At 44.8% G+C, this 12,841-nt stretch overlaps 1 protein-coding gene across 2 annotated transcripts in view; it reads right to left on the bottom strand.

Annotated features, from left to right (window-relative positions):
* Nucleotides 1-5,801: 5,801 nt before the first annotated feature.
* Nucleotides 5,802-12,841, bottom strand: part of SLIT3 (slit guidance ligand 3) — a 472,224-nt gene continuing 465,184 nt past the window's right edge. The window contains exons 35-36 of one of the 2 annotated variants that reach the window (XM_053956603.1): nucleotides 11,241-11,449; nucleotides 5,802-9,120 (exon numbers count right to left, since the gene is read on the bottom strand). In XM_053956603.1, coding sequence (XP_053812578.1) covers nucleotides 8,879-9,120; nucleotides 11,241-11,449 — 451 coding nt within the window. In that variant the 3' untranslated portion in view covers nucleotides 5,802-8,878. The remainder of the gene's footprint in view (nucleotides 9,121-11,240; nucleotides 11,450-12,841) is intronic. The other variant, XM_053956604.1, reaches the window with a different exon arrangement.

Genomic DNA, 12,841 nt, shown 5'->3' with positions numbered 1-12,841 from the left:
CAGGCTGAGCCCCTTCCCAGCTCCCTCAGCCCCTCCTGGTGCTCCAGACCCATCCCCAGCTCTGTTCCCTTCTCTAAACTCACTCCAGCCCCTCAACATCCTTTCTGAACCGAGGGGCCCAGAGCTGGACACAGCCTGGAGGTGCCCCTGCCCAGTGCCCAGCACAGGGACAATCCCTGCCTGCTCCTGTTGGTCACACTGTTCCTGGCACAGGCCAGCATGTCACTGGGCACTGCCAGTGGCAGGACACGGTGAGGTCTCTCACCGACTGCTCACAACCCTGGGCTTTCCAGCAAGAATTCATAATGGGTTGTTCCCACTTTCTCCTTCTCCTTTGTGATAAAGTGCTGTGTAACTATAGATCAGTTACTGTGACCTAGGATGAACCTAAAAGCTCTGGTCTGGGAGGAGGATTTGGGCATAATCTCTAACTTGGAAGCTGAAGTTTCTTTGTGTCTGGAGTTTAGCCTTGGCAAAAGTCTCTTTTGAAATAACTGTTCACAAACCAAGGAAAGACGAAATGTCTCCTGGGCACGAGGTTTACTCACAAACCTGTTGTGTAAGGACAGGAGCCTCGTCTTTTCACCCTCCATTCCCCCACTGCTTCCTAAACATGTAAAACCTATAATATATTTATTGTTCATATTAATCCAGAATCTTATATTAAAAAGCCAAAATTCTCATCTGGATACCCTTTCCCATTTATCATGTTTCCTTTCTGAAATATCTGTATTTGGCAAACTTACTCTGAAGTCTTCTAAGTGTTCATTTCTCATCCTTTAAAGGAAGTTCAGAGTGTATTAGCAAGGCTGCAGAACTGCTCTCTTTCTGTAAGCTACGTGTAATTGTGGAAATTCCCGTGTGTCACTCTTAAAGTGAGGAAATTTTGGTGTGGTTTTGTGGTTTTTCACTGTGATGTAGTTTACTATTGAAACATTAAACACAAGCATTTACATACATGTTAGAGAATACAAGAATTTAGCTGCTACCTGGAAGTTAACTTGCTCATAAATATACACAATGATTGAAAAAGAGTCTTTAATTTCCTGCCTGTCACCAGACTGTGCAGTGTGGAATGTTCGGTGTAAAATGAGCTATCCGGTGTCTTGCAGACATCTCTGGTGGGGTTGGGGAAAACAGATCTGCAGGGAGATTTTTTATTACCTTAATTCTGAGGCAATTTTTTTTTCCAGCACTGACACTCTGACTGTTTCCTACACACCTTCTAACTCTAGAGGAAATGAAATACCATCCCTGGGAAGTGCTGGTAATAAATATATACATGCAGAAAAATAAGAAAAAACGTAGTGTACAGCCTGACAGCTGTCTGATTCCTGCTGTCTTGAAACAGGCAGAGACCCAGCCTTTCTCTGAGGAAATGAGAACTCTCCCTTTCCAGCAATGCAGATTCACTGACTGCTTTCCCAGCCTTGGACTCTGTCAGGGACAAAAATGCATATTTTGTGCATGGGTTTTAGGAGCAAGTTCTGAATTTTTATGCATTGGATGCCCACTTTAGCTATTGTGCCAAGCAAACCCTCTTAACTCATCTCCCCATGTGAAAAATTTGAATAGATAAAGGCTCTATGATAATGAATGAGCTAAGGGCTGTTGAGTTAAAAACAAGATCAGCAAATTGGAAGTTTCGGTTTCTTCACAATAAGCTGCAGTGTTTTATCTGAATGTTACAGCTAAGACAGAATTTGTGAAATAAAACCCCAAAAAATTAAACTCAGATCAATGCTCAGCTATCTTTAGTCCATCTCAGAGCTGAGGTTTAGATCAAAGTGGAAGTTTAACGCAGGCCTATGAGAGGCTCAGAACCTTCATTAATTTTCAGAGCAATTGATTTTTAAGTTATGAGCCCTTTTAGATTGGAGTTATTTGTATGTCAGTTAACACATTGCTTGGAAAAGCTCCTAAGTAAGAATAAATAAATCTGAAGGTGAATATATGATCAGTTATATAAATACAAATATATTTAAAAAAAAATATATATATACACTTAAACAACTACTGTCCTAAAGTACTATGCAGTATCTTTGGGTAATTAAACCAGATGAGAGGATTCTATATGAATGATATACCTGAAGGAAAGGACTTTAAAAAAATCAGTTATTACTGGGGTGAAATGAAAATTGTTTCATTGCTATATAAGAATCTCATTTATTATTGGTAAGACCAACTTAGTCTGTGTCTTGGCACCGTAAATCATACTTCGGTGTTTATCTCAACATAGTAAATAAGAAAAATATTAAAACACCCCATCCCCCTTCAGTTCACTGAGTGCTTTACCAGGAGAAACTAGGGCAGGTTAAGAGATGCAAAATACGCTGGTGTGTAATTAAGGAAGTGTAAGTTGCTGTATAAGAACTGCCTGTTGTGCCTGCTCTTATCACATGCTAGGTGAAAGCCTGATATTATCTCGTGTGCTGCAAAGTCCCCACCTAAATTACCTTGTGGTATTTGGTTCCTGTAACCTTGCTCTGCAAGAAGTGCCAAAGGCAGGGCTGAGGCTTTTGCCTGTCGAGGTTTAGCCCCAGTCAGCAGTCCAACCCCTCACAGCCACTCCCTCACTCCCCCGTCAGTAGGATTGGGAAGAGAACTGGAAGGGTAAAAGTGAGAGAACTCTTGGAATGAGTTTAATTGGGAAAGTAAAAGGTGTGCATGCAAGAAAAGCAAAGCAAGGAATGAATTCACTGCTTCCCGTGGGTGGGTGGGTGTTCAGCCATCTCCAGAGCTCCATCACATGTGACAGTGACTTGGGAAGATGAACACCGTCACTCCAAACATCCCCCCTTCCTCCAGCAGAGGAGCTGGTTAAATACTGCTGGGGAAAGATTAGCTGGACCACTGAGAATGGCTTGATTCCCTGTCAGTTTTGAGCTATCCCCTGAACACTCATTTACCCAACTTTCCTCCCTTCCACACCTCAGAGGTAGGATGTGCACTTTTCCTCCCCAGATAAGACACAGCCTTGTAAAATATTATTTTTACAGAAAATGAGTGATCCCTGTGCCATGGGGACAAACGTCAGAGACAAGTCAGAGAAGGCCCTGTCATCCCCAGACTACCTTGAGCATCGGTGTACTTTGAAAGCTCAGAAGCCCTGGGAAAGGAGAAGAAGGTCAAGAGATCACACATGAACAAGATACAAAGCTGTTCAAGTCTCACAGCAAGCTCTGTTCCTCGTGCTTGTGAGACTGCAGGGTGCCCCTGCATCACAGGTACGTGAAGCTTCTCATACTAACAGCTACTGCTTGTACTGCCTGCGTGCTCCGTTCCATGCCCCAGGAGTGCCTTGCTGCCTGCAGGGCTCTCGGAGGGTCAAGGTGCTTGGAGGAGCAGCTGTGCTTTCTTCACACACCAGAGGTGTCACAGGCTGTGTGCCTGCCAGCTTGGAGACCCTGCTGGGTAGTGAACTCTGCAGGCACGCGGTGCTTTTACCTCGGTGTGCATGAGCAAACAGCAGCAGAACTGGGGTAGAAACAGCAGAATCAGTTGTTATTCCATAAGGTGCTAGCATGGAAATAATCAACATAACAGCAGCCGTGTGACACTGATGTCACACCTCTGTCCTGGGGCTGCCACAGTGAGTAGGCACAAAGTGTTCCATATGCCAGCACATAGAGCCCTTTTCCTGCTGCCAGGGACGGTGCTGATGAAGTGTTGGAGACCCTCGGGTCTCACATGGTCTCCTGGGGCTCAGCAGAGCTGTCTTTCTGCTGCCAGTTCATGCAGTTTCCTGGGGTATACCCACACTGATCCCATGTCATGTTGTGGGGACAGCAGGGACTCCTGTCATCACAGCTGAACAACACTAAGAGTTTGATGGCTCAGGATCAAGAAGTTATTATTTAAATATAAGTTAACTGAGAAGTTATTATTTAAAACTTCCCAGAAAATCTGTGTATCACATTGTACTCCTGTGATGAGCAGCTGAGAACTGGGCTTGTCTAGTTTGGAGGGAGGGAGGCTGAGGAGTGACTTCATTGCAGTCTGCACTCTCCTTCCTGTGAGGAGACATGGAGAGGAAGTGCTGAGCTTTCCTCCCCAGGATCCAGACAGTAGGCATGGGAAGATTCAGTGCTGGACCAGGGAGGTTTATACAGGACATTAGGGAGTCTATTTTGTGGAAACAGGCTTCCTAGAGAGGCAGTTATACCCCAGGCCTGGCAGTGCTTGAGGCATTTGGGCAGTGCCCTCAACAAGGGGTGGTGACTCTGTCAGCCCTGAGTTGCTCTAATAGCTGTTAAGGGTCCTTTTCCACTGAAATATTCCGTCCAATTCCCATCCCATCGCCATTCCCATCGCCATTCCCATCCCATCCCCTCCGGAGCGGCACGGGCCGCCCTGCGGCGCCACCTGCTGGCGGACCCCGTTCACCTCCGCTGTCCTCAAAGCTGCGGGGCCCATCCTGGAAAACAGCTGAAAAACATCTGGAAAACAGCTGAAAAACATCTGGAAAACAGCTGAAAAACATCCTCAGCGCGCACACAGAACGGTGCCAGGCTGGCACCCAGTGTGACATCTCGCTGGGCCTTAAACCAAGGCATCGGGAGTACGCTGGGCTCGGCAGAGCTGAGCCAGCTCCGCCTGTCCAGCCTGCTGAACCGCAGGGCTGCCTGGTGTGAGCAGGAGCAGAAACTGGGAGGCAACTCCTGGAAGAGATCACAGAGACCAGAAGCGACAGGACCCCAGAGAACAACGCAAACCCCGCAGCCAAGCACCGTGCAAGCAGCAGCTCCATCCAACTATTCCCTGCCGACTAGAAAGCACAAAGATAAAGGAACGTGGGCTAGACGGTTTCCAGCACCGTTTGCCTCATACCACGGCTGGTAAGTGCAAGCAGAAGCACAAACAGGAGCATTGCATCCTCAGGCTGCAGTTCTTGAATGCCTGCTCAGAAACCACCAAGCTGCACAGCCACGAGCACTCCAAATAAACTGTTGAGCAAACCAGAGCAGCCGCTACCCAGACATTTTTGAACACTTCCCTGCTAGCTTTTTTAGTGGGCTCAGCTGGGTTTGCTTTAGGTGAAAATGCTGCCATCTGCTACAATTATGTAATTAACCTTCATAGTTCAGACTTAATGATGCTCATTAAGGTTGAGTGTTTTTATTGGCTAACTGCTGCCACCAGTTTTGCATGGAACTGCAAAGGCAACTCTTAGGAGCCATAGTTTGAAGCATAATTAGCAATATGTGAGTATTGCACAGGGGCATGGGTGAGGGAAGGCAGAGGATTAGGTGGGAGCTTTATTTTATGCTACACTAAGGCTGGAATGCAATCAACAGCAGAAATCTGTTGCTGCTGGGTCATTAATATTAAATAATCATCTACAGCAGTGTGGCAGCAGATTTGGAGTGCATGTGTGTCAGGACATCACAGGATCCCTTCCATCCGTGGCTGGCTGTGTGAATTCCATTTCCTGAGCCCTACTCCCTCCAGCTCCATTCCCAGTATTTCTTCATTTATTCTAACAGTAATTAATTAGTGTGTTTCTGCTGCAGGTCTTTATCAAACAGTTTTAAAAATGTAGCAAATAAAGATTTTAATTAAAGAAAATGTCCAGGATCAAAAACTATGTGGCTTACTTTGCCTGTGCATGTAAGACTCCTAGAATACTAGGCTGTGATGCCATAAAAATTTGTAACTAATGTACATACCACTTTTAACTACAGCTGTTCTTTGACTTTGTCCAAGAGGAATGTCTGTAGTTCCCCCATCGTTTCCTGTGGACACTGAAGGTTGGACTCAATACCTCAAATATACAGAGAAATAATCTGCATGACAAGGTGTTACAATCTTCCATAACCCAACAATTTATTTAAACTTACATCACAATGAGAATCTAATAATAAAATACATCAGTTCACACCAGTCTGCATTGCCATTTTTAAAGGGTAAGCATCTTCACTTTATATTAAAATTTTCTGGAGGTAAAAACTACTGCATTGTACCCACAGTTCTTTAAATCGATTGTAACATTAGGCAGGTTAAAAAGGAATTTTCAGAGCTAATTACACTTCAGGTAACCTCACATTTTTGGCACATCTGAATGCTTTTTTATTTTCTTCTTAAAATAATTCTATAGCAAGTCAAAGAATCATGGACATAAAGCATCACTCTCCAGTGGCAAGTGTTGCCTAAAAGCATACAAAAATTGCATCATTTGGTTACAAAATAGATATTTTCTGAGTCCTTTATCCCGACACGTAACACTGAAGTGCCACGACAGAAAAGGGCCAGGAACAGGGCCAGCCTTGCTGAGTTGTTGCTGGTCCCTTTGCTGCAAGGCTTGGCTTAAGTAAATCCCAGAGTGATGTGTTAACAAGATGTTGATGGCTTTTGCCTTGCCAGGCCTTTGCTTTCAAAGCACCCTGCAGCAGGTGTGAGGCCACCCTGAATGTCACCCTGTTTCTCACAGTGCTGCTGCTCCAGCGACAGAGTGAGCGCAGCCTTGGGCAGGTTCAAGAGGGGCCGTGGTTCTGCAGGCCTTGGCAGTCCAGTGGCTACAAATCTGAGGGCTGGTGAGCCACTGCTAGGCTGGGTTTCCTCTGCCTGACACCACAGCAGCTGCTTCTTTAGAAATTCAAATGTTTTTAAGCAGTTATAAAACATTAATGGTAGTCGTGTGCCTGGCACATATTTGTACAAGTGTTTGCAGTTACTCGCATGAATTTTTAAAAACATGTAGGTTGTGGTTTAGGTGATTTTTGTTGTACATCACAAACCCCAGCTGCAATGAGCTGTTGCTGGTGTATTAAAAATAAAAAGCAGCCCATGGTACTTGCAACCAGGGTTAGTTTTTCCCTGGCTTTTGAGCTGTACTGTATCAGAGTCTGGCACATTAAGTAGTGATTGTTTTATGTTTCACTGATTGCCAGCTCCATGTACTTATATTTATTTTGATGATTTTTTGAGATGCCTGTTAAATTGGTTATGTCCCTTCTGCTCACATTGTTCTGGTCGTACCAGAGAAATATGAATGAACTACTGCAGTTAGGGAGAGACTGACATAGCAGAAGAACAATGAGCATGTTACAGCTTTCTGGCTGTATTCTAGCTAGATGGTCTCTCTGCTTTAGTGGGAAATAAACATTTCTACTTGTCATGTGCATCCTTCCAAAGCCCAAATCAAAGCTGTCCCATTTTCTTGATTCAACTTTCCTACTCATCCTTTGCTGAATCCTCTGATCTGAAAGCCTTTTGGTGAGACCAGTAAGCGTTTCCAGAAGGACTTTATGGCTGCTAGGAAGCATCTCTGACTACCTTCCTTAGAGACAGAGAACTTGAAGAGAGGCTCATAATACTTACTCCATTAGATAAAGAAAGAAATTATACAGGTAATAGAACAGTTGTTGGTGGGGAGGTTTGAAACTTACAGAAAGAGAAAATTCAAGGTATCCATGGTGCTCTTTGCATGTATGTCCTGACCCTGAAAGGCAGCCCTGACAAAAACCCTTCAAAAATCAAACTCACTCCCAGAGTCAACTTTTCCCTCACATCCACAGTGAGAATTCATTCCTGCATTGATTTCCAATTCCTACTCAGCAGTTGCTCTGAACACAGCTCAGGTGAGTGGGGGTCCTTGGGGAGGCACGAGTGCAGGACACAGAGCAGGTGGAGGAGCTTTGGCTGAGCAGGTCAGGCTGCACTGGGCGGAGCTGTGACACCTCTCCCTGCAGGACAGGTCTCAGCTGAATACCTTCACATGGATTTAGTGCAACTTCTGCTCGCTTGGAAAGCCGTGGGGAGGCAGGCAGCTGCTCAGAGCCAGCGTGTGGCTGGGCAGCAGCCACGGCCCAGCTCACACCCCTGGCTCAAGTGACAGTGGCAGTAAAAGCTGATACGTTGCAGGTGCGTTCTGGCACCTGCGGTATTTTCATGCTCTTTACAACCTTTGCAAGTTAAAGTGTCAAGGTGTGATAAACTATGTAGCAGTGCATTCCTTACATTTCATATACAAAAAAAGGGCTCAAGACTGGGAGCAAGAAGGCACAAACTTGGGAAATAACATAGCTGAGGAGTTTACACAAAAGTACTATGTCATTTATTAGGCATCACTTAGCACTTATTTCACATTTTTGCCCCCAAATTACCCAAAGCAACATAAATTTCTCCACTTCCTTTCCCTTTGCACCCTTCTTTTGGATAAAGCTGCCTGTGCTCTATAGATACAGTTGCCGCAGAATATAACATGAACACAGATAAATACAACATACACAGCAAAAATGTATTATAGTATTACAATAGTCAAATAATGTAATTAGCCTCAAGCTACGGCAGTGCCTGTGTGCTCCAGGGAACCAGTTCATGAACAGCAAGCGGGGCCACTGTACAGGAGCAAACCAGCGTCGGCAGTGTTGGGAAGAGAAGGGGCTGAGGAGGCTCTTCGGGTGCCTGGATGCAGTCAGTCACGGGGATCCGCTCACCTGGAACTCCCAGCCAGGGCCTTGGAGCTTTCTTCAGCCCGTATCAGTCTGGCAGTGGGTCCTTGGAACACCTTTACGTCTGTTCATTGTGCATACACATAAAGTCACCCCACATTTCTCCTGTTAGGCTATGTTTTCTTTATATATATAATTTTTTTTTTTTTAACCTTTTAGCTTTTGAAATTTTTTTTCTTACAACTGTTAAAAAAGTTTCATGGTAAAAATAGCTCACTATATGATACATATACCCAAAGTGGTGCGATACTTTATATAATAAAAGATGAAAATAGTCACTTTCCATAATAAAAATAAGTTCTATTTTTTGCTTATTTTACAATATACTTAATAATTCTTTTCTTCTTCTTCACTCTGCAAGTAAATAGGTCCCGTTTAGATAACGCTTCTGAGTCGATTAAAGTGTCGAGAGACCGAAGAATGGCTTATAAGCACTTTGAGCAGCCGCACTCCACGTGTCTCTCCAGTTCTTCCGTGAAGGTGGAGCCATCCACGCACTGGAAGAAGTATTTCCTCCTCTTGCTGCGGAGGGGCACGCAGCACTGCCCGCCGCCGCAGCTGCCGCGGCACTCCAGGCGCGGCACTTTGGAGGCCGTGGCGCACGAGGTGTAGCCCTGCTGCTTACGGACCACTTCTCGAATGATGTCTCCTTGGCAGAGGTTCTCTGCTGGGACAACAGAGGTGGAAAGGAGTCAAAAAATGTGGTAACTATTTTGCTGGATGTTATAGATGCATATTATAATATTATAATGATTGTCGCAAATATTAAGATGGATTTTATATGTGTGGTGTTAAAGTAACTTTGTTATCAAGATATAGTTTTTATTTCTGTTGGTAATTAAGCTCAGTGCAATAGCTGATATAAGTGTGCTTGTGTTAAAATGCCTGCTGGGATGGGATAACACCCACTGAACACAGGATGAGGACACCTGTACAGATCTGCCAACCATCAGCACTCACCGTGCTGAAGGCAGTGTGGGCCAGGGCCCAAACTGGAGGTGATGACAAAAAAGGACTGAAACCACAACCAAGGAATACACATGCTCTAAAAAGGCAGATCCAATGAGGAGATATGCTAAACAATTCTTGGAACATGTAAACTAGTTTGGGGAAAAGTTTACTATGCATAAGGCTCTATGAATATGCAAAAGCCTGATGTAAGGGAAAAGGTATTTAAGGAGTATATCCCAGAGGATAACAGTGTGCTCCTGGCTGAGTGCCAAGATGCACCTGGCTGTAATAACCTCTGCTCTGTGGTCCTTGTCTCCTATTGTCCTTTATTAAACTTTTGAAATGTTCACAGGGGAGTCAATGTGTTTTTCACACTGGATATTCCCCACACATCAGCGAGTGGCCCTGGGTTCATGATGTGATTCAAGACAAACAGATGGCATGAGAAGAACCTTAATCTTTTACTGCTTTGTACCTGCCACCAAAACAGAGTGTGTCTACACAAATGTGCAATATCCGGTGCAAGGCCAAGCAGGCTTGCTGGCTTTGATCAGCAGCCTGGAAGTGTTTTAATGAATGCTGAGTGCTGAGTCCTGCAACACTCCTGTAAAATAAGAATTAGTTTTACCATGTCTGCTTCTCTGGAGCAAAGGTCAGCCTGCTCTGTGTGACACTAGTGCTCTGGGATAGCTGAAAGTGCCTGTGCTGTTCTGCAGTTCCTGTGCAGCAGCCAGATACGTTTTGGTGATGGACATGTGTAAAATTTGGAAAGTCTGTGCTTCATGCACAGGAAAGGGACAACCTAAATAAAAATAATATAATCCAGTTCCTTCCTTCTGGACAAGAACAAAAAAAGGCAGAAAGGATACAGTTAAAACTCAGTGAGTTTTCAGGGAGTCTTTTCAGGTCAGGGCAGAAGAGTTGGGCCTCTGCCCTCGTAGGAAAATCCAGCATGATCTGTGCGATTCCCCTGGAAACCTGCCCAAGGTGAAGGAGGAAAATCTTTCATGCCACTTCAGGTGAGTGGTTCCTCCTTGTAAGACCTCCCTTCCTAGCAGTGCAAATAACTGATCCCTGCTTGCTGAGGGTAAACCTTGCAACAACTTCTTCTTTAAACATCCCACCCAAATCCTGGGAGCAGCAAACCTTGAGGATTCAGGACACAGAGAATAAAACTCTTCGCCCCATGTCCCTGTTTCTCTATGTGACAGCAGCTACCTACTGTTATGTGGTTCTGTTCTCCCTATACTGCTCCGCAGAGGCTGGCTTAGCTTTTTCTTCTATTTGCCATTCCTCCCCATGTCCGAGTGGCAGGGGCAGGGTGTGATATTCACATTCTCTGAACAGAGAGATACATGATCCTCTCTCCCAGGATTTTTCCTGGGAAGCTGTGAGATGCAATGAGAAAGCTCAGAGAAAGAAGAAAACAATTCTTATCTCTAGTCGCTGCCCCTGTTGCTTGGCACATGTGGAATGTGTTATGGAGATTGTTTACTGAAGAGTGATTTGTTAATTGGACACCAGTGATGGTTGTTTGGATTGATTGGCCAGTTGGGTCAAAGCTGTGTCGTGACAGTCTGGAGACATTCACGGGTTTTTCTTTAGTATTATTTTAGTATGATATAGTTCTACTGTAGTATAGTAATATGTAATATAATTTAGCCTAATAGAAGCAATTTATTCAGCCTTCTGCAACATGGGGTCAAAGCATGTTATTCCCCCTTCAAGGGTCACTGCTTCGATAGCAGGGAAGAGAGGAGTAAAGCAGGTGTAAATTAGGTGTAAAGCAGGAATGCAGCAGCACAGCTGCCGGCCCAGGGCTGGGGCCAAGCCTACCTCTGTCACAGAGCTCTCCGCTGAAGCCGGGGTCACATTCACAGTAGGGCTCCCCATGCTCCGAGACCTTGCACTGCCCGTGGCTGCATTTCAAAGTCCTGCAGGGGTTTGAGGAATTGTTCTTCTTGTCGCAGTACGTGCCTGTGTAGCCCTCCGTGCACTTACAGGTGTAAGCAGCACCGGCTGCCGTGCACTTACCATGCAGACACCTGGAGAAACAGAAGCATTTAGATCTGGTCTTTGCTAGATGTGAAAGTTCCTTTTCCCAGAAATGTTTGATTTTGGTATTTCTGCCCATTAAATTCCAGGACACTAATCCAAAACCAGCAGCTCAGTGTCAAACACTCTGGAGAAAACTGTGTGTTTTCAGTGAATACTGGATAACGTTCAGAGAATACATTTAGAATTTGTGAACCTAAGTAGAAAACATCAGGCTCTTCTGTGAGCACAGACCAAGGCTTGGCACCCACACGAGACAGCTCACATTTATAGCATCAGCACGTGGAACTAAGTGCCAACAATCAAGCTGGGTGCCCAGGCTTCCTGAGCAGAGTTACTGTACAAATAATATCAGGTGATGAAAACCAGTGTGATAAATGAAGGTGCTCGTGGCAAAGCTATGCAGAGACTTATCAGCAGGCAGCTGTAGTTGAGGGTTCCCTGGCTCCTGGGGTTTGCAGCGAGCTTTGCCATTTCCAAGGAACACCACAGGGTGGGGTGGTGATCCTGAGCAAGCTCTCTGTCACTTTCCCCACTTCTGGGACAGGGGCAGACTTGAAATGGGCTGAGAACAGCGAGGAAAGCAACTCTCTCCAGCCAAGGAAAAACTGCTCAGGGCTTATAAACCTTTGGCATAACGTAACTTGACATAAGCCCACGTCTCTTTTATTTCTATTTTCTTTCTGGTACTTCAAAATTATTCCCTGTTTATGTTGAATTGTTGTACATTTAATTTTTAAGCTTTGAACTAAAAAGGACAGATTACAAGGGCAGTTTCATTCAGTTCTAGACATGCAAAATACTGTAATGAAAGGAGTCACAGTCTGTATAGAGCAGTATTTTCTGCCCCATGATCCAGAGGTTCGTTACAGGTGCATTTCCTCAGTGAGATTAACCTGTGAGTGTTGGAGCAGACACCTGCCAGCAGGGCTCCACTCTCCCCTGGACAGGGCTTTAGGGAGCCAGCTCCAAAAGGCTGAAGTGATTCAGGAAAGGTGGGACAGTGTGTGAGCATTAAAAATACACACAGCTACTTTCCTTAGCAAGGGACTATGTTCATAATTGCCTCACCCTCCCTGAACTATGAGAGAAACAATCCCTCATCATGTAAACATCTGGAACTGCCTTATTTTTCTCTGTCCAACCACAACAGCTTTGTGTTGACATTGGAAATTCAAGGAAACATTTGGGTCTTCATACCTTTGGTTTGTAAACTGTCAGGTGCTTTTCAACACCTCCAGACTTAAGTACTTTGCAGAATTAGAACCAGAAGCAAGTTTAAAATAGTACCTTTGCCAGGTTAAATTTCTGAGAGGGATTATTCAATACATCAATTTACCTGTCAAAAGTACGTGCTCGTGAGAAGTGCCTTCCAAGAAAGC

Source organism: Vidua chalybeata, chromosome 15, assembly GCF_026979565.1.
Source record: "Vidua chalybeata isolate OUT-0048 chromosome 15, bVidCha1 merged haplotype, whole genome shotgun sequence".
Classification (NCBI taxonomy): Eukaryota; Metazoa; Chordata; class Aves; order Passeriformes; family Viduidae; genus Vidua; species Vidua chalybeata.
Note: the sequence above shows the minus strand (reverse complement) of the source record. Positions and strands in the feature narration are given on the sequence as shown.